General features: G+C 38.0%; 1 protein-coding gene across 23 annotated transcripts in view; it reads left to right on the top strand.

Annotated features, from left to right (window-relative positions):
• The window catches only part of Trip12 (thyroid hormone receptor interactor 12), a 118,031-nt gene that overhangs the window by 50,456 nt on the left and 45,557 nt on the right, over positions 1–22,018 (top strand). For all 23 annotated transcript variants that reach the window (XM_027397401.2, XM_027397402.2, XM_027397399.2 and 20 more), the window contains 9 exons: positions 2,158–2,263; positions 3,955–4,091; positions 9,683–9,766; positions 10,782–10,877; positions 18,807–18,955; positions 19,127–19,162; positions 19,244–19,339; positions 20,322–20,414; positions 20,598–20,759. In XM_027397401.2, coding sequence (XP_027253202.1) covers positions 2,158–2,263; positions 3,955–4,091; positions 9,683–9,766; positions 10,782–10,877; positions 18,807–18,955; positions 19,127–19,162; positions 19,244–19,339; positions 20,322–20,414; positions 20,598–20,759 — 959 coding nt within the window. The remainder of the gene's footprint in view (positions 1–2,157; positions 2,264–3,954; positions 4,092–9,682; positions 9,767–10,781; positions 10,878–18,806; positions 18,956–19,126; positions 19,163–19,243; positions 19,340–20,321; positions 20,415–20,597; positions 20,760–22,018) is intronic.

Here is a 22,018-nt window from a genome sequence, read left to right as displayed (position 1 = left end):
AAATTGCCCCAGAGGTTCTTGGCACCATCAGTTCCTGAGTTTTTAGTGTCAATAAGACTCAGTTCTATTGATGGTTATCTCATTTTTCTGCCTTTAGCATTTTGGACTGCAGTGCCTAATGTTTGCTTTTCACTTGGAAAAAACTGAGTTGTGATCGTAGCTTTCATTCTTACCACCTTTGTTGATGTATGTGTCAGCTTTCTTTCTTTCTTTCTTTCTTTCTTTCTTTCTTTCTTTCTTTCTTTCTTTCTCGTTGGGGTGAGGGTTCAAGTTGGGGTATGTGTGTATGTTGTGTCCCCCTAGATGTCAGATTTTTCTTTTAATGGCTATTTTGGTGGCATTTTGTGAAATCGTAGAATTTAGTGCATATCTTTTTAGTTTTTTATTTGGTTGTTTGTTAAATCCAGAAGGCAGGTGTTTTTTGTTTTTCTATGCATGTACACATACTTTTACGGCTTCTCATGATACTAGCCATTTTTCTTCTTTTTTTTGGGGGGGGTGTGGGGAAGTAAGACAGGGTTTTTTTTTGTGTAACAGCTCTGACTGCCCTGGAAGTAGCTTTGTAGACCAGGCTGATCTGGAACTCAAGAGATCTACCTACCTCTGTTTCCATAGTGCTGGAATTAAAGTGCCACCACTGCCCACTAGGCTTTTCTTTTTTCTGTTACTATCATGTTATATAGAAAGATATACATGTAACATGACATTATTAATATACTATGCAGTTTTGTTTTTTTTTTCTGTTTTGTTTTTCTTTTTTGTTTTTCAAGACAGGGTTTCTTGTATAGCTCTGGATGTCCTGGAACTCAATATGTAAAGCAGTATGGACTAAACTCAGAGATCTGTTTGCCTCTGCCTCCCAAGTCATAAAGGTGTGCACCACCACCTCCTGTCTCTAACAGATTTTATAAAATTATTGTTTTTATTTGCACTGGTATTTTGTATGTATGTGTGTCTGTGGTGAGGGTGTCAGATATTGGAGTTACAGATAGTTGTCTGCCATGTCGGTACTGGGAATTGAACCCAGGTCCTCTGGAAGAACAGTGCTCTTAACTGCTGAGCCATCTCTCCAATCCCTCTTAACAGATTTTTTAAGTGAAAGTTGTTTTGCTATTGTACCTCTGTATATATTGTACTTATCATCCCCTTCTCCTTGGTTTTGAGTGCTTCTGGTTTGAGACAGTGTCTAAGTAACTCAGACTGGCTTTGAAATTACTGTGTCGTGGAGGTAACCTTGAATTAAATTTTTCTCTTTTGTCTTGAGATAGGACCTCCTGCAGCCCAGGCTAATCTTTAACATAATTCTCCCGTTTCTACCCCCAAGTGCAAGGTTTATTGAATGTTTCACACATGGCTGGATTTTTTAAGATGCTGACTAAATATACTGTCAGCTGTATTGCAGTGTGCATTTCTGTTGTGTCTTTGGTGACCAAGATGTATCTCAAGACAAAGGCTGAATAGAGTACAAAGCATAGGTGTGTGATTATGTGAAAATTAACTGAAAAACAAGGGAAATTTCCAGAATTCTTAAGCCAGTCTTTATCAGTTATATTATAGTGTTCTGATTCTTTTGCATTCACTTTGTGTGTAGTTATTCTTCTACAAAGGTTATATAGAAACAAAAAAATCCCTGAAGTTTGGTTTTCAGTGTCACTCTGGCCATCAATTTTTATTTTTTTGGAGTAATTTTGAAGACTCATCACTGTCTTGCTCTCTCTGTGTTCTTTTTTATTAGCCTTATGTAAAGTAGACAAAATGATCAAGGGATAGTTAGTGTAAAGTTAATGAGATTTTTTTTTTTTTTTTTTTTTTTCTGTGTAACAACTCTTGCTGTCCTGGAACTACCTGTGTAGATTAGGCTGGCTTCAAACTCAAAAGATTCTCCTGTCTCTGCCTCCTGAATGCTGGGACTAAAGGCATGTGCCACCAGTGCCCAGTGAGATTAAATTTTTGAAGTACAGAGTACCAGGGAAATCTCAGAAACTGGAGGGTAGAGGACCTGGGAAAGGCAGGACTGCTACTGTGAGGTTTGGGTTGGGTGATTGCACTGATCCTAAAAGATCATGGAAAGAACTGGTAGGCTTTAAAAAAGCATGGGTTTGTAGACACTAAATTTATGATAGGTTAGAAATTTCAACTTTTCTGTTTCTTTCGTAGGTTTAAGAAAGTCTACCAAAAAGCGCAGTGAGTCCCCACCTGCTGAGCTCCCCAGTTTGAGGAGGAGCACACGTCAAAAGACCACGGGCTCCTGTGCTAGTACCAGGTAATTAATATTTTTGAGTTTGTTTTCATTTCCCTTTTGCTCAAGTGTTTCAACTTTGATCAAAAATCTTTCTGCATATCTTAAAATTACTAAAATACTTTTTCTTGCCCTTCTTTACCCTGCCTCCCTCCCTTTTTCTCCTCTTTGCCTTTTTCTTCTTCGTCCTTGCCTTGTTTTTTCTCTTCCATTGTGTCCAAGGTAGTCTGAAACTTAATATTTTCTTGCACAGAGGCATGCTACTACACTCAGCCCAGTAATGAATATTGATGCAATTTACATATTAAATAAAAATAATGGAATAACTTGATTCAAAATTAAAAAATAAAATGACTTTTTTTCTAGATAGGGGTATGTACCTGTGTCTGTCCGGTGTCGTGTCCCCCCCCCCCCTCCTTGCTCTGTAGGCCAGGCTGGCCTCAAACTGAAAGATCTACCTACCTCTAGAGTGCTGGGATTAACAGCATGTGCGCCCCCCTCCCCCCCAACGGACAGCAACAACAAAAACTTTTTCTCACTTGGTCAGTGTGGTTGTGTTGAGTAATCCTAGCACTTGGAGGAAGAGGCAAATAGATCTCTGGGTTGAAACCCAATTGGTCTATAGAGCTAGTTCCAGGGCAATAAGGGCTACCCTATCCCATAACAAACGAATAAAAAATATCAACATGAAAGCCAGACTTTCATAATCAATACTTCAAAGGAGTAACACAAACCATGTTACTTTTTGACACATTTATACTTTTTCCTCTTTTACAAAACATTTTTTTTTTTCAGTTATTACCAGTATCTAGACATTAGACTGAGCTGAACTTAGTGGTGGCTTCTGGCACTCTGGTAGTCAGATTTCTATTAGTTAAAGGCAATCCTGGTCTATGTAGTGAGTTCCAGGCCAGTCAAGAATACATAGTGAGAATAGAAAAAGGTACACCTTACTATTCCGAATAGCTCTCTAGTGAATATCTTTTGTGCAGATGTGACTTGTTTAAAGAAAGGTGAACTTTCCTAGTGATGTGATTGATGAATCAAAAGGAAGCCTGTTTTAATGGTTGTATCACCAGGTGTGGGTGGTGCACACCACTTTTAGTCCCAGCACTTGGGAGGCAGAGGCAGGCAGATCTCTGAGTTTGAGGCCAGCCCTGTCTACAAAGAGAGTTGCAAGACAGCTGGGGCTGTTAAACAGAGAAACCCTATCTTGACACCCTCCCCCCTTTAAAAAAATGCCCAAAGGGGGGGGCAACACAAGTGAGTGAGTGTGAACCATTTTGAACAATCATGTGGGTGCTAGGGACTAAATCTGCATTCCTTTTTTTGAGACAAGATCTCACTATGTAGCCCTGATGGGGTTAAAGGTAAGTACCACCATCGTTTGGTATTTATTTAGTAGGCAAATATCAACTTGTCCTCTTTTAAATGTTGTTTCTTCTAGGAAATGCAGTAATACCAGTAATGGGTCACTGATTTTCAGACTGATTTATTTCATTTCAGACTTTAACGGTCAGATATTTGAATGGCATTTGATTCTTCACTAAGACAGTAAGCTAGTCAGTTTTCAGTTTTGATCACCTGCAGTGATTAATGATGACAAAAGGAAAGAATTTAACTTATTATTTTTTTTTTTTTTTAGAAAATGAGACACAGGGTCTTTCTTTTTAGCCCTGGCTGATACTGACTGTGATGACATTTCTCTGTTGCAGTCGGCGAGGCTCTGGCCTGGGCAAGAGAGGAGCAGCTGAGGCCCGGCGGCAAGAGAAAATGGCAGACCCTGAAAGCAATCAGGAGACAGTGAATTCCTCAGCTGCCAGGACAGATGAAGCTCCCCAAGGAGCTGCAGGTAGACTGACACTTCTTAGCTCTAAGACACTTCTTTTCTTACAAATTTATTTTCTTATTCCCAAGTAAGATTAAAAAAAAAAGGGAGGGAACAGAATTACCATATATGTTACCATGGAATACTTCCCCCCCGTTGTATATCACTTCCTAGCTTTTCATTATTTATTTTGAGTCAGAATATGGATGTGGCCAATTCTCAATATATTGTTAGAGTTGACTATTACAGTAATTATGACTACAATACCTGTTGACTCTGCAGATGGGGTTTTAAACATTTCCCACATATCCCATTGACTATTTAAAACAACCTGCTGAGGTGTGAGTTCTGTTACTGCCATTTTATAAATGAGGGAAAATTGAGGCACACATTGGTTAAGCTTTCCAGAGTTCTAAGATGTATGATGCTTCAATCCAGGTCTTAAAAACCAAGTGCACAGTACAGCTGTGTACTCTCCCTAGGGTTAGAAGAGTTTAATTCATATGGATACATTTGAAGATTAGAAAGGAAAAAGGCAGTTGGATTTGGTCCTTTGATACATTATGTAAGAGGATAAATGCTTCAAGGGAATGTTGTGTGTTTTATTGTCATTCATATTTGATATCAGTGTGATAGAGCCTCTCCTTCCTTTCTGATAAAAAATGCACATGAGTGTTGACTGATAGAGAAACATTGAGTTTTAGTAAGCTTTGGGGTGGATCTTTTATGGATAGCAGAGATTACTCTGGTTTTCAGTATAATAGTTCTGGGAAAATGTACTTCATTTTCTCTGTGTAAAATACAAACAAATTTAGCACAAAGGACACATTTGTGATTTCACCTACTTTTTGATGTCTGTCTCTTGCACAGTAGTTCTGTAGTTGGTAGACTTTTTTCCAGGATAGTAAAATGGGAAGGAAAAATAGTGTTCTGGCATTCACTTTTTATATCAAGACTTCTCATAACTTCAAGAAGTAGTCAGGGTCATATCTTAGAAAGCATCTATCCTCATGTCTAGTTATTACTTTCCTCTGTTCTATCCTTGATATCTTAAGGCAGGAAAACTCCCTTCTTCACCAAATAGTGGAATTGGGTGTTACATATTTTTGTACTTTTTTTTTGAAGTTAAACGTATATAAAAATAAAGATAACAGAAGACAGTTTCTCACTTACTATGTAACTGTCTGGCCTTGGTGGTCACTTTGGCTTTCAACTCACAGAGCTCTCCTTGTTTTCTCTCCTAAGTGTGAGAGTACTAGAGGTATAAGCTACCATACCCAGCAGCCTGTTCCTCTCCTCTCCTCTCCTCTCCTCTCCTCTCCTCTCCTCTCCTCTCTCTCCTCTTCCTCTCCTCTCCCTCTCCCCCCTGGTCCCTCCCCCTCCCTCCCTCTCCTCCCCTCCCTCCCCTCCCCTCCCTCCCCTCCCTTCCCCTCCCCTCCCCCTCGCCCTTCCCCTCCCCTCTCCTCTCCCTTCTCCTCTCCCTTGCCGCCTCCCTACTCCTCCCCTCTCCTCTCTCTCCCTTTCCCCTCTCCTCTCCTCTCACTTCCCTCTCCTCTGCCTCTCCCTTCCCCGCTCTCCATCTCCTCTACCCTTCCCTCTCCCTCTCCTCTCCTCTTCACTCTCCCTTCGTCCTCTCCTCTCCTCTCCCCTTCCCTCCCGCTCTCCCTCCTCTCCTCTCCCTTCCCCTCCCTCTCCTTCTCCTCTCCTCTCCTTCTCCTCTCCTTCTCCTCTCCTCTCCTCCCCTCTCCTCTCCTCCCCTTCTCCTCTCCTCTCCTTCTCCTCTCCTTCTCCTCTCCTCTCCTCCCCTCTCCTCTCCTCCCCTTCTCCTCTCCTCTCCTTCTCCTCTCCTTCTCCTCTCCTCTCCTCCCCTCTCCTCTCCTCCCCTTCTCCTCTCCTCTCCTTCTCCTCTCCTTCTCCTCTCCTCTCCTCCCCTCTCCTCTCCTCCCCTTCTCCTCTCCTCTCCTTCTCCTCTCCTTCTCCTCTCCTCTCCTCCCCTCTCCTCTCCTCCCCTTCTCCTCTCCTCTCCTTCTCCTCTCCTTCTCCTCTCCTCTCCTCCCCTCTCCTCTCCTCCCCTTCTCCTCTCCTCTCCTTCTCCTCTCCTTCTCCTCTCCTCTCCTCCCCTCTCCTCTCCTCCCCTTCTCCTCTCCTCTCCTTCTCCTCTCCTTCTCCTCTCCTCTCCTCCCCTCTCCTCTCCTCCCCTTCTCCTCTCCTCTCCTTCTCCTCTCCTTCTCCTCTCCTCTCCTCCCCTCTCCTCTCCTCCCCTTCTCCTCTCCTCTCCTTCTCCTCTCCTTCTCCTCTCCTCTCCTCCCCTCTCCTCTCCTCCCCTTCTCCTCTCCTCTCCTTCTCCTCTCCTTCTCCTCTCCTCTCCTCCCCTCTCCTCTCCTCCCCTTCTCCTCTCCTCTCCTTCTCCTCTCCTTCTCCTCTCCTCTCCTCCCCTCTCCTCTCCTCCCCTTCTCCTCTCCTCTCCTTCTCCTCTCCTTCTCCTCTCCTCTCCTCCCCTCTCCTCTCCTCCCCTTCTCCTCTCCTCTCCTTCTCCTCTCCTTCTCCTCTCCTCTCCTCCCCTCTCCTCTCCTCCCCTTCTCCTCTCCTCTCCTTCTCCTCTCCTTCTCCTCTCCTCTCCTCCCCTCTCCTCTCCTCCCCTTCTCCTCTCCTCTCCTTCTCCTCTCCTTCTCCTCTCCTCTCCTCCCCTCTCCTCTCCTCCCCTTCTCCTCTCCTCTCCTTCTCCTCTCCTTCTCCTCTCCTCTCCTCCCCTCTCCTCTCCTCCCCTTCTCCTCTCCTCTCCTTCTCCTCTCCTTCTCCTCTCCTCTCCTCCCCTCTCCTCTCCTCCCCTTCTCCTCTCCTCTCCTTCTCCTCTCCTTCTCCTCTCCTCTCCTCCCCTCTCCTCTCCTCCCCTTCTCCTCTCCTCTCCTTCTCCTCTCCTTCTCCTCTCCTCTCCTCCCCTCTCCTCTCCTCCCCTTCTCCTCTCCTCTCCTTCTCCTCTCCTTCTCCTCTCCTCTCCTCCCCTCTCCTCTCCTCCCCTTCTCCTCTCCTCTCCTCCTCTCCTCTCCCCTCCGTTCCCTCCCCTCCCCTCTTTCCCCTCCCCTCCCCTCTCTTCTTTCCCCTCCTCCTTCCCCTCTCCTCTCCCCTTCTCCTTCCCCTCTCCTCTCCCCTCTCCTTTTCCTTCTCCTCCTTTTCCTTTTCCTTTTCCTTTTCCCTTTCCCTTCCTTTTTCTTTTCCAGATAGGTTTTCTCTGTAGCTTTGGAGGATGTCCTGGAACTTGCTCAAGTAGTCCAGGTTGAACTCAGAGATCTTTTTTTTTTTTTTGCCAACCTCCCCTTCCCCCCCAGGCCCCAAGCGCTGGGCTATTTATTTATTTTGAAACACGATTTCTCTTTTTAACTAGCTGGCCTTGAACTCACAGAGATATTCCTGTCTCTGCTTCCTGAATGTTAGAATTAAAGACCTGCACCACCACCACTTGGAAGCACCCAGTTTTTAATGCTTTCTTTTCCTGATTACTTTTGTTTAGTGCTACAAATTATGCTAGGACTACTATACCCAATGATGGAGACCGTAGTTTTTGTTGTTATTTTTTTTTTTTAAAGCTGCTTTTTTTTTTGTCTTATGTAAAGTTTACCTACACAAAGCATGTAGCAGTTTCTGCCAAATAAAAATTCTTCTGTAAGTCTTCTAATGTTATCCCTCCTTTTTAAGCAGTTGAAATGTGTATAAGTTTTAAACCTGTCATCATAAAGTTTTCTTTATTTTTATTTTATTTTATTTTATTTTTATATTTTATTGTTGAGATGGGGTTTCTCTGTGTAGTTTTGGGTCCTGTCTTGGAACTTGCTTAGTAGACCAGGCTGGCCTCAAACTCAGAGATCTGCTTGCCTCTGCCTTCTGAGTGCTGACATTAAAGGTTCCACTCTAACAGAATCATAACATCCTTTTGGTCTATTACTGTTACTGAGAATTGGACCTATGCCTGGCTTATACAAGGCAGGCACTCTGTTACTGAACAGGCCTCATAAATGTGTTTCAAAAGTTGTATTTCTTGGTTAATATCTTTGCAGAAATGTAATTTGATGTGTTTATTATGAAATTTATTAGAAATATAGACATCTTTTATTGATTATAGATTCTTGGGCATTTTACGTTTAATTTTGTTTGCTTTCCACACATATATAAAAAAAAGCCACAGGAACAGACTTGGTCTTATATTAGTACCTAAAACATTACTATTTGTTTATAGGACTTGGTACAATGACTATAACTGAACTAAAATTTCTGGCTGAGTAGTATGTTTAAGTAGCATTGTTCAGAGTGTAGGAATAAAGTCTGGCTCTTTGAGTTAGAGCCTGATTGCTATGTGGCATGAGCACTTGAAGTCAAAAAGCTTCATTTTTTGCCTCTGCATGAAGGATCTTTGGGTAGTTGTATGGAAACATGTTGACAATTCAGCATATAAGCATTTTAATGCTTCCTCATAAGTAGCTTTGTATAGTGTAGTTTGTTTAGTCCTTTTATCATCTGTATTAATATTAAAGGCTTTATTCTTAACTGTGAAATTGTTAACATTGGGATTGTAATATGAAAGCAACAGCCAGACAGCTGTGTTCTTACAGCTGTGTTCTCATCACTTATATTAAAATACTAATGGACTAGATTCGGGCTTTGGGTCACTGTTAGCTTTTTTTCTAACAGATATTTTTAAGAATTAAAAAATCCAATGAAGTTAAAGAATTTTTAAAATGTGGAATTAGTTGGTAACTAGCATGTTGGCATCTTTTAAACTGTTTTATGGAGGGAGGGGAGGGAAGAGAGTGTGTGTGTGTGTCCGTAGTCCGTCTGTCCTTCTGTCTGTCTGTCTCATATGCTGGTGATGAGCTTGCCACCATGTACTGTTTCAGAAGTACTATCAATTTATGTCAGTCATAAACCTCTGTTTTCTTGCCTTGCATACTGTCATCCAGTAAGCAGGCTGATGGTATTATTAATGATGTAGTCATAAGTAGATCAATCCTGTTTTTGAAGCTGAGTAAGTTAATGATTTAGCAGATGACTAGTAATTCCTCTAAGAATAGCATTTCTCCTTTGGTCAGATTCATAATATCTGCTGCTGTTAATGTAAACTGGTTTTGTTTTTGATTTGGTTTATAGATGTTTTCTGTAATAGAATCCTTCTACTTCATTCTACTTTAATTTTTTGCCTCTTAGGTTCTCTCTTTTTCATACTTCAATTCTTTGCACTCATGTGTATGTCTCACATTGTCCCATTCCAAAAGGAAGAGTATGTATAATCTTTTCATATTCTTGTAATTAGAGAAAACAGATAAACAATTATTTACATTTCTGAAATATCATTTAGAGCCCGATTTGACTGATGGATGGCAGCAGAATCCAGAAGAAAGCAGTTTCAAGGGCTTGAAGATTGAAAGCTTATGCTTGTGTTTATATAAAGTAGCTGAGCTTTCTTTTTTCTCATATATTTTGTGAAAGGGAATATAGAATGGCTGAGTGCATAGGAAGACACATTTAATTTATTATAGTCTGTAATCTTTGGTTTTTCTTTAACATAAGCCAGACATACAAGATTAAATGCTCCTCCTAATCCTTACCTTCCCCCTCTCCCCAAGCCTCTAGTTCTGTTGCAGGGGCTGTTGGCATGACCACCTCTGGGGAGAGTGAATCGGATGATTCTGAGATGGGACGATTACAAGGTAAAGACAGCTATTGACTTTGCAAGAAATGATTTTCACAGGCTGCACATCCTCCTATTCTTGAAGTTGCTTCATACATATTCACTTGAGTATTGTCTAGCAATTCTAGGTATTCCTGCACCTCTAGGAAAAAGTGTTTTATGACAACATGATGCTTTGGGTTCAGAGATGACCGGTCTGCGTCTTCATTTTTACTGTTTAACCAAGCAAAACCTCATAGTTTTTCAAAAACTTTCTTCACATGATTATGTGTGTAATTGGCTTTAGTAATAAATTACGAAGCACCTCAATATGTTGTTATACTCTCATATCTTAATAACATTAAATTACTAGGGTGGGTTTTCCCCTAGTCCTATGATCTTTTGTAAACTAGTCATTTTTTAAAAAAATGTTGTTAGGTCCTTTAAAACACAATCTTGTATTATGTTTGTTTCATGTATGAATAGGTAGGTTATATATATCTTATATCTCAGATGATGGATTTTTGATATATTTCCAACATAAAGCTTATATGAGACATTGTGTCCGTTTCACATTGCTTTACAGTTCCTGAGAGAAGTTTTTAAAATTTTCCCCATTATAACACTTAAAAACACAGCTTTTCTTTGTTAACTGGTAAAAATGTTGTTATGATTTTCATGTTTTTGGACAGGTTTACCAAAATCTCTCTGGGAAGTAATGTTAATGGGAAAACAAGGCAAGGGCTCTGAATACATGACTTAGCTAAAGTTATTTTACAGTTTTCTTACATAGTTTTTATCAGGATGTGTTTTAAATTCTCCCCAAAACTTTAACGTATTTGAAGATGGCATGGGGTGCTTTAATTTGTAGAAACTAAATTTATGTATGGCTGAGATCTTAGAAATTTAATGTAGTTTCTTTTAAAAATTCAGAGTGGAAAGTGACATTGAATTATAACTCAGTTGTGTGAGACAAATCAGTTCCTTGACATTTTTAGGTAAGATCAGTTGTTTTAAATCAACTCAATGACTCCCCTGCCCTCTTTTTCCTTTAGCCCTGTTAGAGGCCAGAGGTCTTCCTCCTCACCTGTTTGGTCCTCTTGGTCCTCGGATGTCCCAGCTTTTCCATAGAACAATTGGAAGTGGAGCTAGTAAGTGAATACTTTAAAATATTTCCTCTCTTGAAGTCTGTGAATAACTAGTAAGTGTTATTATTCTTTTAGTTACTTGTTGGTGTATAATTTAGCATCTTTTAGATTTCTTTCTGTACTTCTATTTTTAACTGCTCAATTGTCATAATAAGAATCAGACTTTTATAGAAAAAATTAAAATTTAACTGTAGAAAAGAATCATAGTTATGTCATCTGATTACATAGTTTCAATTTATTTTTTATCTGAATCTTTTTCTGGTAATAGAAAATTTATCCAGTAAGACAGTGTTAACACGAACCTGACAGGAGCGATTGCTCAGCAGCATTACTTCTCACCAGACTCCTATCAGATTAATTATAACCTAGATCTTACATATATAGTTGACATAACAGTGACTATTTATAGTCTTGTATAGTTAAAAGCCCAGTAAAAATAGCCTTTGACTTAATATTTAATCTTTTTTTATAACCTCATAACTTGTTTGTTGACTAATGTATGGCATCAAGTTTTTAAATAAAATCTTAGAGGTGTGGTATTAGTGTGTGTCAGAGTTGGCATATATGTATGATTTGTGTGGGTGCTAGTGTGAGGACAAGTACGTGGAGGTCTGAGGGCTACTTAGGAGTTGGTCCTCTCTAGCTTTGTATAGGTTCCAAGGATGGATCTCAGGTTACCAGGCTTGTATAGCAAGCATCTTTATTTGCTAAGCCTTATTTTAATTTTAATTTATTTTATATTTAATACACTTCATTATAAGCTGGGCATGGTGGCACATACGGATAATCCCAGCAATCGTGAGGCAGAAGCAGGCAAATCACTGAGTGAGTTCTAGGACAGCTAAGGCAACACCGAGAAACTCTGTTTCAACCAAAAAATGAAAAAGCATTGTGTTCTGTGTAATTTTAAAATCCGAATCTTTCCTCTGGTATGCCCCTTCCCCCCACCAAACAAACAAAAAACATCAGACTGGAGAGATGGCTCAGAGGTTGAGAGTAATGACTGCTCTTCCAGAGCACCTGGGTTCAATTCCCAGCACGCACATGACAGCTCACAACTGTTTGTAACTTCAAGATCTGGTACCCTCACACAGACATATATGCAGGCCAAAAGCAGTGCACATAAAATAAATTATTTTAAATAAATAAAAACCAAAATAACGAAACAACACAGCAACCCATTTCTGGTGTTTATTAGTGAGAAAACTCCAAAAGCAGTTGTGTTTTTGTTTCCCTACATCTCAGGTGACATACCCTGCCACAAAGTTTCCTCTATGAGAGTATTTGAGTTATAAAATCTAGCCCAGGTTTTATTATATACAACTCTGGGTCCTTGTGTCTCCCATGTATTGGGATTATATGTAGTCACTAGTGAATCTGTACAAAAATGTACTAGATGCAGGTATTATACTGATCATAAATACATTTAAGCAGAGTTGCTTTCTATGTGGAGCTACCTTGGCCACAAGTAATATGTTAAAAATGCACATAATAGTATTAGTACAGTGAAAGAAATCAGAGTAAGGTAGATTGGCTAGAGAAACTTGAGACATGAGAATTTCATAGAAATATGAATGTAGTTAGAAAACTAGCAGTATGTAGATCTCAAGGAATATGTAATACATGAGATGGGCTGAATTTGCATACTTAAGAAAACAGACCAGCAATAGGGAACTGTGGACAGTGATAAATGATGAAACCCAAAAGGTACATAACATCTGCCAAGTCATGGAGTAACCTCCTGGTAAGCCAGCCACAAGGTTGAGTGAATAGAAACCACTTTATAGTTTAGAGACAGGCAGTGGCATGAGATAAAAATTAAACACAACCCAGTCTAAAGTTGAGAATTTACTAATCCTCAGCAAATACTGTTTCATTTATATCTTCAGCCATTTCCTTCATACTGAAAGCAACTGTATGTACTTTAACTTAAGCTAAAAATAAGCAAGCATAGTTAAAAAGATTTTAGTTTGTGTTTTAGATATTGCTGTTCTCAAAATTGATTTGTATGAATCAACTAACTGCAGTCAGTTAATATGCTTTTTATTAAAATTAGCTTGCTATTTCCTTAAGTTGAAGATTGGCAAGGAAAGTTGGGTCAGGGCCTTATAAATTTGTTGACATTGCAATTCCATGTCTAGCTGGGTGTGATGCTGCACACTTAATTCATTTTTATTATTTGAGGGTTTTTTTGCATGTATCTATCTCTGTGCACCATTCACATATCTGGTGCCAGAAGAGGACATCAGATATTCTGGAACTAGAGTTACAGATAGTTGTGAGCCACTATGAGGGTGTTGGGAATTGAATATGGGTCCTCTGGAATACAAGTCAGTATGGTTAACTACCAAGCCATCTCTGGCCCTGTATGTATTTAATTTTAAGATTTATTTGTTGCTGGGCGTTGGTGGCGCACTCCTTTAATCTCAGCACTGGGGAGGCAGAGGCAGTCGGATCTCGAGGCCAGCCTAGAGCGAGTTCCAGGAGAAGCCTCCAAAGCCACAGAGAAACCTGTATTGAAAAACAAAACAAAAAAACATAAAAGAGATTTATTTGTGGTGTGCATACTATGTATCCATTTGCTTATCCATGTGTATGCATATGTGTGTAGGTGTTCTAAGAGTTCTGCAAAGGGAGATAGATTCTCTAGAGCTGGTATTAAGGCAGTTGTGAGCTGCCTGATGTGGATGCTGAGAACGGAACTTGGACTCTGAGATAGCTCTCCAGTCCTTAGCCTTATTCTTTATTCACATTCTCCTGCTGGTGTTTGAACTAAATTCCAGATATTACATAATTAAAACCCTTAATTATATGATTTCTTAACACAAATACACGTCATGTCTATTCCTCCGTATCTAGCATTAGATTTCTTTTAAAATAGTTTGTATATTTCAGATTTGTGTTTGTTTTAAAACTTACTTTGATCTTCTATGTCTGAGTGTTTTGCCTGCCTGCATGTATGTGTTTATATGCACCATGTGCATGCGGTGCCTTCAGAATTCGCTAGGACTATAGTTAGTCTCCTCATGTTAGACCTCACCTGTATTTGACACCTTCTACCACTCACTTCCCCAATGAAAAATGATTACTCAAGTGATACTGTGTTTTTATGCTAAGGATTACAGTGCCAGTTACCTGTCCAGAGGTACCTAATGACCTGAGTTTGATTCTTGGTACATACTTAGTAAAAGTAGAGAACTGAAAGTTGTACATTCTTCTTTAACATACTCTGTGCCAAATTAAAAGTCAAGTTTCAAGGTAGTGACACTTGCTAGATGGTAGTACTTTAAGTCAAATTTCTGAGAAATAATTTAGTGAAAATACATGAAAAGATGACTCTTTTTATTTGTTTGATTGCTATAGGGAAATATTTTCCCTGTTACTTGCCTAATTTTCATAATAGTGGTTTTTAACATTACAGGGGAGTTGTTTTTTTGTTTTGTTTTTGTTTTTGTTGTTTTTTTTTTGTTTTTGTTTTTTCTTTTGCTTGTTTTGGTATGTGTGTCTGGCTGGCTGGCTGGGAGCAAGTTGTAAGCATTGGATTTGTACTTATTCTAGATAGTGATTTTCATTTATGTTTACACTGTCCCATTTGATTGCGGGATCATTTTGAGGTTACTTTCTAATCTCTTTGTTCTGCTTCAGCTTCTGTTTTTTTGTTTTGTTTTGTTTTTTGTTTTTGTTTTTTTTTTTGTTTTTTTTTTGTTTTTTCTTTTAGTTTCTGAATGTCCTGACTAAGTAGGCTTGACTGTCCTCAACACTCAGGGATCCTAAATGATGAGATTAAAGATGTGTGTAACCACACCCTTCTAATCTCTAAGGAAAATAAATATTTGAAACAGAGCCTTAACTATCTGGCTTAGGGTAAATTTTATAGACCAGACAGGCTTTGAACTTGGCCTTCTAAGTCTTTTTGATAGTTCCCTTGCTTTCTAATATGAGAAAATGAGGCAAATTCTACAACCTTGTATTTCCCCCTTGTCTTAAACTAGGCATCTTGTTAGAGATTTTATGCTTTCTTTTCTATGAAAACAAGGTTGTGGGATCAAAAGGCAGATGTAATCAAAGTTTTTGTTAACTACTAATTCCCCACTTGGGGGCTATACCACTCTGTATTTTTGCTTATTATATATTTGCATGTATAACAGTGTCATATTTTAGGGCTTTTACAAAACTTAAGGTGAGAATTGTAAACTTAGATTTTGACATTAATCATGTATTTTTTTTAATACTTTTTCTATTCAACAAAATAGTCAGTTATGTGTTTTAATGGTTTCTCTAGAAATTATTACATATAGCCTTGGTTTATTATACTTTACTTTAATTCAGTGTAAAAATTGCAGTGGTTTAGTTCCTGGCCTCCTTTATTACGGCTGCGTGAGGCATTTCTTAGAAATTTGATAACATATAATTATTTTAGATGCATTGTAAAAAATGTTTATTCTTTCCATTGTACTTAATTTCTGCTTTCATGATTCTCTTCCAGCTGTATTTCATAGGAGTTAAGGGTGACCAATAATCATGTTTTTGTTTGAAAAATTATTGTGCCTTAAATTTCAAGGGATATTTTCTCATGTATACCATTTTTGATCAGCGCTTTTTTCCCCAATTGCCATAGTTTGCTTTCATTAATTTTTTCTTTTGACTTCTGTTTTCTTTTTGCAGGATTTTCTTTTTGCTGTGCGAAAGTGTGTGTGTGTGTGTGTGTGTGTGTGTGTGTGTGTGTGTGTGTGTGTGTGTCTCTGTCTCTGTCTCTGTCTCTGTCTCTGTCTGTGTCTGTCTGTGTCTGTGTCTGTGTCTGTTTTAGTTAGCATTTCTCTCTGTATCTCTGACTGTTGTGGAACTCTGTAGATCAGGTCTGCCTGCCTCTGTCCCTGTAGTGCCCAACACCAGTTTGCTTTTTCTTAAAGTTGTCTGCTACAATCATTTGTTACCTACTTGATTTGTATTGAGTTAATTTGAAATAATGCATTTTTCAGTACTAAGCAATTCATTGATTCTTTATTACAGATTTCTCTGTTGCAGTTCTGTAGTGTCCCTGCCCCTTGTTTTCTTTTGTTGCTGGGGGAATAGAACCTTGTGCATTATACTAAAGAGCCATATTCCCAGAGCATTCTTTGTATTTTTTAGAGTATTTGTCACAGTTAGTGTTCTAGAAGTGTTGCTTTTCTTTTTTCCTCTTCATAATTCTTAGCGCTGTATTCCTGATTTTTATGAGGTAAGCCTAGAATTTGTCTCATTTATGTATATCCAGTAGTTTGTATAAGAGAGCTGTAGAGGCTCGACCAAGTAACTTTTGGTTGTCATCTTTCCCTTTTTTTCCGTCATAAAATATAAAATGTTAGTTCTGCAATCTACTGATCCAGACCAACTCTAGCCCCTGCTTATTTTCATTTCGTTTTATTCTTAATATTTGTATGGGATTTTATGTGGGGGTCAGAAGAAAACTGCCAAGAGCCCATTTTCTCACTCCGTCATAAGACATAATAGACTTAGCTCAGTTCGGCTGTGCCACCTCACTGGCCCCTCCTGCTACTTTTTAATGTAGCATGAGAACTAAGAATGCCTTTTACATTTTTAAGAATTGAAAATTGAGTGAATTTCAGATTTTACTATCCATAAAGATTTAATGAATCAGAACCATGTTTATAAGTTTTGTACTGTTTTGTATCTACTCTTGAACTATAATACTAGAGTCAACTGGATTGATAACAGTGGAGATCATATGGCCTGTAAAGCCTAAAATAATTATTGTCTGGCTCTTAATAGAAAATGTTGGCCTACCAACTCCTGGTCTCCGGGGTTTAATGGAATGTTGGTCTGAGGCTGATTCAACCTTTCTGCTCCCTCATGCCCTCTGCATCTTTTCCTCTTCTTCCCTTCTCATTCACTTAGCTTCCTCCCCCCTCTTCCCAGGCCTTTACTCTTAAACTGGTGTTTTTAATCTTTGTGATAAAATGGAACTTTTTTCCCCACATATACTTTATTTCTGCGTAGGGGTAATTTATCCTATTGTTGCTAAATTTGACATTTGACTTGTCGGGTACATAGTAATATAGTTCTTATTAAGTTTTTGTTTTGGAAAAGGGTATTTTGAATTTTTTATATATCATACTATATAATGTATTAATTGCCAGGCATTAAGGACTTCTCTCTTTTAGTCTGGACCAAGGTTTGATAAGTACATGTAGCCTACTTAAACAGTGCTATGGATGATAATGGCTCTGCTTTTATTTTATTTGTTTTCTGGTATTGTTTGAATGCATGGCATCATCTATGCTAGTCACATGGTCTATCATTGAACCCCTAACCTGTTTAAGAGTACAAAATCCTACACACAAAATCCACTGAACTAGTAATTAGATTTCTTCATACATCAGAGGTACTTATGAGTTTGGCCATTGTTTTTTACTGAAGTCCTCTTTAGGAACACATAGGCTTTAGATAATTGCAATCTCAATTATACTTAGGATTCCCAGGTTTAGTGCTTATGAGACACCCATTGCATGGCATATTTGCCAGTTCTCTCTTGAAGTGATTGTGTTAAGATAGACTTGGTGTACAGCTTTTCATCCTTTTTAAGTGAAATTACTTTTTTCATTACTCTTTTTCAACTTAATGTATTATTTAAGCACAAATGATATTCCTGCTGTACTGATAACTAATATTTATTTTAGAATTTAGAGGTTGTATTCTTTTGAACATGTCTATGCATTTTGTTTTCAGATGGCCTTTTATTTATTGCAAAGTAATAGGCAGCAGTTATGCAATAGAGAAAACAAATCACAAGTCTTTTTGAGGGTTATGCCAACAGGAAGATCACTGAACATTAAGTATGATAAACTGGTTCTTATGTAAATTTCATATAGGTTGGAAGTTATTTTCAGGTATTTTTGTATCTGGTTTTATATATTTTAAAACTTAATGATAACTGAGATTAAAAGCCCAATATACAAATAATAGTTTGAATAGGAAAGCATCCATGAAGAGACAAAACATATTTATAGGTTTTGCTCATTTGTTTGCCATGCTGGGGTTTGAATCCTGAGAATCATAAATAGTAGGAAAGCACTGTAGCACTGAGCTTTTACCTCTAGCATTGGTTTAATTTTGAGTGCTTTCTTAACTGTAATAAATTTGCCTGATGGAATTGAGGCTTAAAAAAAGAACCAATCCAGTAGCCAGCACCAGCTAAATGTAATTAGTACTACAAAGGTTGTCTATTTTTATACAAAATACCTCATGTCTTCAGATGCATTATTCTGCATGTCTTAACTTTGGTTTCTTTTTTCTATTCTCTGTGGTCTTTTAAACTTTGGTGTGTATTTTTAAAGAAACATAGCATTCCTTTGACACCTGGATACTATTATTAAGAAATTTTTATTGGACTCAAATTGTACTCAGTACATCCATTTCTTTGAAAGCAGTTCCTGTTTTTTGATTTTGCTGCTAAAAATTAACTTGTTTCAGGTAAGAAGGCATAAACCAAGTAATTGAGGTCATGTTACGGCTGAGCAGATACAGTTAACTCTCCCTTGAGTGTTAAAGTAGCATAGACTTGAGTTTGCTTTTTGCCTTTATAACATCTGTCTACAAGAGTGGGTATTTCTTTAAAGTTTTCTGTATATTTTTATTTCTACATGGTTGGACAAAGTTTTTTTAATCTGATTTTTTAAAAAAGATCAACATTTTCCCCCATGTATTTGTGAGTGTTCTTACGTGTTTCTGTGCACACATACGTGAATGAATACCCCAGGAGGCCAGAAGAGGTGGTTGATTCCCTGGAGTTGCAGTTATTTATGGCCATGAGCTGCTTGACATTGCTGCCAGAAATAGAATTTGAAGTCTCTGGAAGAACAATAGTATTCTTAACTTCCGAGCTATTTCTCCAGCTCTCAGTGTTCAAAAGTAATGCCTTCTTTTCCCTTGAAGGTTCTAAGGCCCAACAGCTTCTTCAAGGACTACAAGCGAGTGATGAGAGTCAACAGCTTCAGGCAGTCATTGAAATGTGTCAGCTATTGGTCATGGGAAATGAGGAGACACTTGGAGGGTTTCCTGTGAAGAGTGTTGTTCCAGCTTTGGTAAGCATGCTGTTTTTCTATTAGTCTACTTTGCCTATGTGTAAATTTTTAATTTGTATTACTTAAATGGTTTAAAGGTATTCAACCCATCAGTAATGCTTTATTTCTATCTCAGTGAAATGCAAGAAATATTTCAAGCATGTTCCTAATACTTTGTTATGTTTTTAACAGATAACATTACTGCAGATGGAACATAATTTCGACATTGTAAGTACATCATGTATTTTTAAGGACAGTCCAAATTTTAATTTGAATATTTATTGAGTAAAAACCCATCTTGTTTTCTAGATGAATCATGCTTGCCGAGCCTTAACGTATATGATGGAAGCGCTCCCTCGATCATCTGCTGTTGTAGTAGATGCTATCCCTGTCTTCTTAGAAAAGGTAGTCCTGCATTTGCACAACTTGTTCATAAGAACACAGGGAGGAGTCAAGTTTTGAATTCATGTAAAACAGTAGTTTAAAGTTGAAACAGAAGAAGCCCCCCCCTTTTTTTTTTATGATAGCATTTAACACAGTAACATCGGATAACAGGATAAAGTATTTCATTAAAAATCACATTGGGGCTGGTGAAATGCCTTAGTGAGGAATAGTGTTTTCAGGGTAAACCTTATGACCTGAGTTTTTATTATCTCTGGAACACACAGAAAAGCCAGGAGCAGTCGCATGTATCTGTAATCTCAGCGCCTCTAAAACAGGATTGGTGAGACATGAGACAGTTGACCTTAAACAAAGTGGAAGGTGAAAACTGACTCCTGAAAGTAGTCCATTGACTTTTACATGTGTTCTGTAGCACGTTTGTATGGAACATAAACACGTATCACAGTTGGTACAAATGAGAGTTAAAGAGAACAACAGAACAGTAGGATTGATAGCTATTTATATCTCATTTGATATCTGAGAAGTTTGAAACAACGGATCTTGATCATTTTCACAAAATTGACTAGTGGAGAAAGGCAATTTTTCATATGCTCAGTGCTTAGTAGGTTGTGCTTTTGGTGTATATTATCTAGGTTTTTTTTTAGCTGCACAATAAAACTTAGATCCTGATAAAATATAATTACTCTGAAATATACTCTAAATTTTGAAGCCTGATTTTAAGAAAGTTGTTACATGTATCAACTCATTTGCTTTAAATAGAAAGTTTTGTCCTATGATAATATATTTTTCAGTGTCCTTAAACTGAGTAAGTTGTTGGGAGAAAACTGTCATCTATGCTTTTATTCAAGGGTGAGTTGTTTTCTAGTTGGGTTTCATGTTGAAGGTAGTTAAGTGGCTGTAAATAAAAGAAGTACAGTGTTTGTGTAGATAAAGTACTGTTGAAAAAATAAATAATAACCTTTGGAACCTACTTTAATATTCCTAGCTGCAAGTTATTCAGTGTATTGATGTGGCAGAGCAGGCCTTAACTGCCTTGGAGATGTTGTCACGGCGACACAGCAAAGCCATTTTACAGGCGGTAAGTGTTGTTGCTGAAGGACTATTTCTTTTGCTGATGTATCTCAGAACTATATTGTACAAGTTCATTGACTGTAGCTCTGTAAGATGCACATATTACCCTAAAGTGGTGTGCTAGACATTTTAATAGTTATTTTTGGTACAGGATATTTTCCCTTCAATTTAATAGATTTCTGTATTTTAGGGTGGTTTGGCAGACTGCTTGCTGTATCTAGAATTCTTCAGCATAAATGCCCAAAGAAATGCACTAGCAATTGCAGCCAATTGCTGCCAGAGTATCACACCAGATGAATTTCATTTTGTGGCAGATTCCCTACCATTGCTTACCCAAAGGCTAACTCATCAGGTAAAGGTTGAATTTGTTTCTTACTGTTTTGTTGGATGTTTATAATTCAAAAGTATTCTGATCCATGTTTCCTTTTAAGTGTTTTATCCAGTCACAAATTAATTAGGTTCTTTGTTTTAATAAGATTTTGACAAATTTAACCCAACGATATGAAATCTATATGTTCAGTATCTTTAGATTGTTATTAACCGATGACTTCTTATTGTAGCAATTGAGATTTTCCTTTGTGAGATCAGAATTTACTTTTAGAAAGATTCCTCTAAGAGGCATTGGGAAAGTGTGTTAAGAATGAGAGAGAGATGGGTTGTCCTGAAATAGAAAAGTATAGATTCCACATGTTTGGTTTAGAAAGCAGAGTAGGCCCATAAAAATAAATAAATAAACAAACAAACAAATATTTGAACAGCAGGATTCTTGTCAGCTGGAGGATATTGAGTTGCTACATCTGGAGGTCAAAGAGAAACTGGGTTTTCTTGAACCTATATTTTACCAATGCTATTGTTACTAGAGACACTTTATCAGGAGTTTTAATTTGCCTGATACATTATATTAAACTTTGAAAATTAGATGCATGAAATATTAAGGGATTATATAAGATGATGGGCTCACATTTGTCTCCTACACTTCTATAATGAGTAGAGGCATTAAATATTTTTCTTTGGAGGACAAGGGACAGCTTACAGTCCATTCAAGCCTACATCATACATGCCTAGACAATTTGTTCTTTATCTAGTCATTTATTTTACAATCTTACTATATAACTCTATCTAGCTTAGAACTCACAGAGATCATCTGGCTTTTGTTTCCCAAATGTTGTGATTAAGGTATCTACTACCATGACTGGTTTAATTTGTTTATTCTTAAAAGCATAATTGATACTGAGATAAAGTATGTTCTGTAACTCATTGTGATAACCAATACTGCCTAACATCCTTACTTCAGAAATGAGAACTGAGAATAACAGAATTTAAATTAGTTTGCCACTAACTTCTAGCTGTCTTTTTAGGGAATCTAGTAGCAGCAAAGATATGGGCTTTTATAATTTGATTTCTATTTTTACAGAAGGAAGCCTAGTTGCTCTATTAATGAAGAAAACAAAATGTTAGTTCTGCTGTTAATGAGGATCATTACAGATGTTTTTTTCCAGCAGTCTTTATTTTTAAAGCAATAGCAAGTTTTTAGTAGCCAACTCTTTTTTGGATTGTTTCTGTAGTGATGTAGCCATTGATTATCAGTAACTTCATTCCTTAGTGCTTAGT

This window comes from Cricetulus griseus, chromosome 2, assembly GCF_003668045.3.
Source record: "Cricetulus griseus strain 17A/GY chromosome 2, alternate assembly CriGri-PICRH-1.0, whole genome shotgun sequence".
Classification (NCBI taxonomy): Eukaryota; Metazoa; Chordata; class Mammalia; order Rodentia; family Cricetidae; genus Cricetulus; species Cricetulus griseus.
Note: the sequence above shows the minus strand (reverse complement) of the source record. Positions and strands in the feature narration are given on the sequence as shown.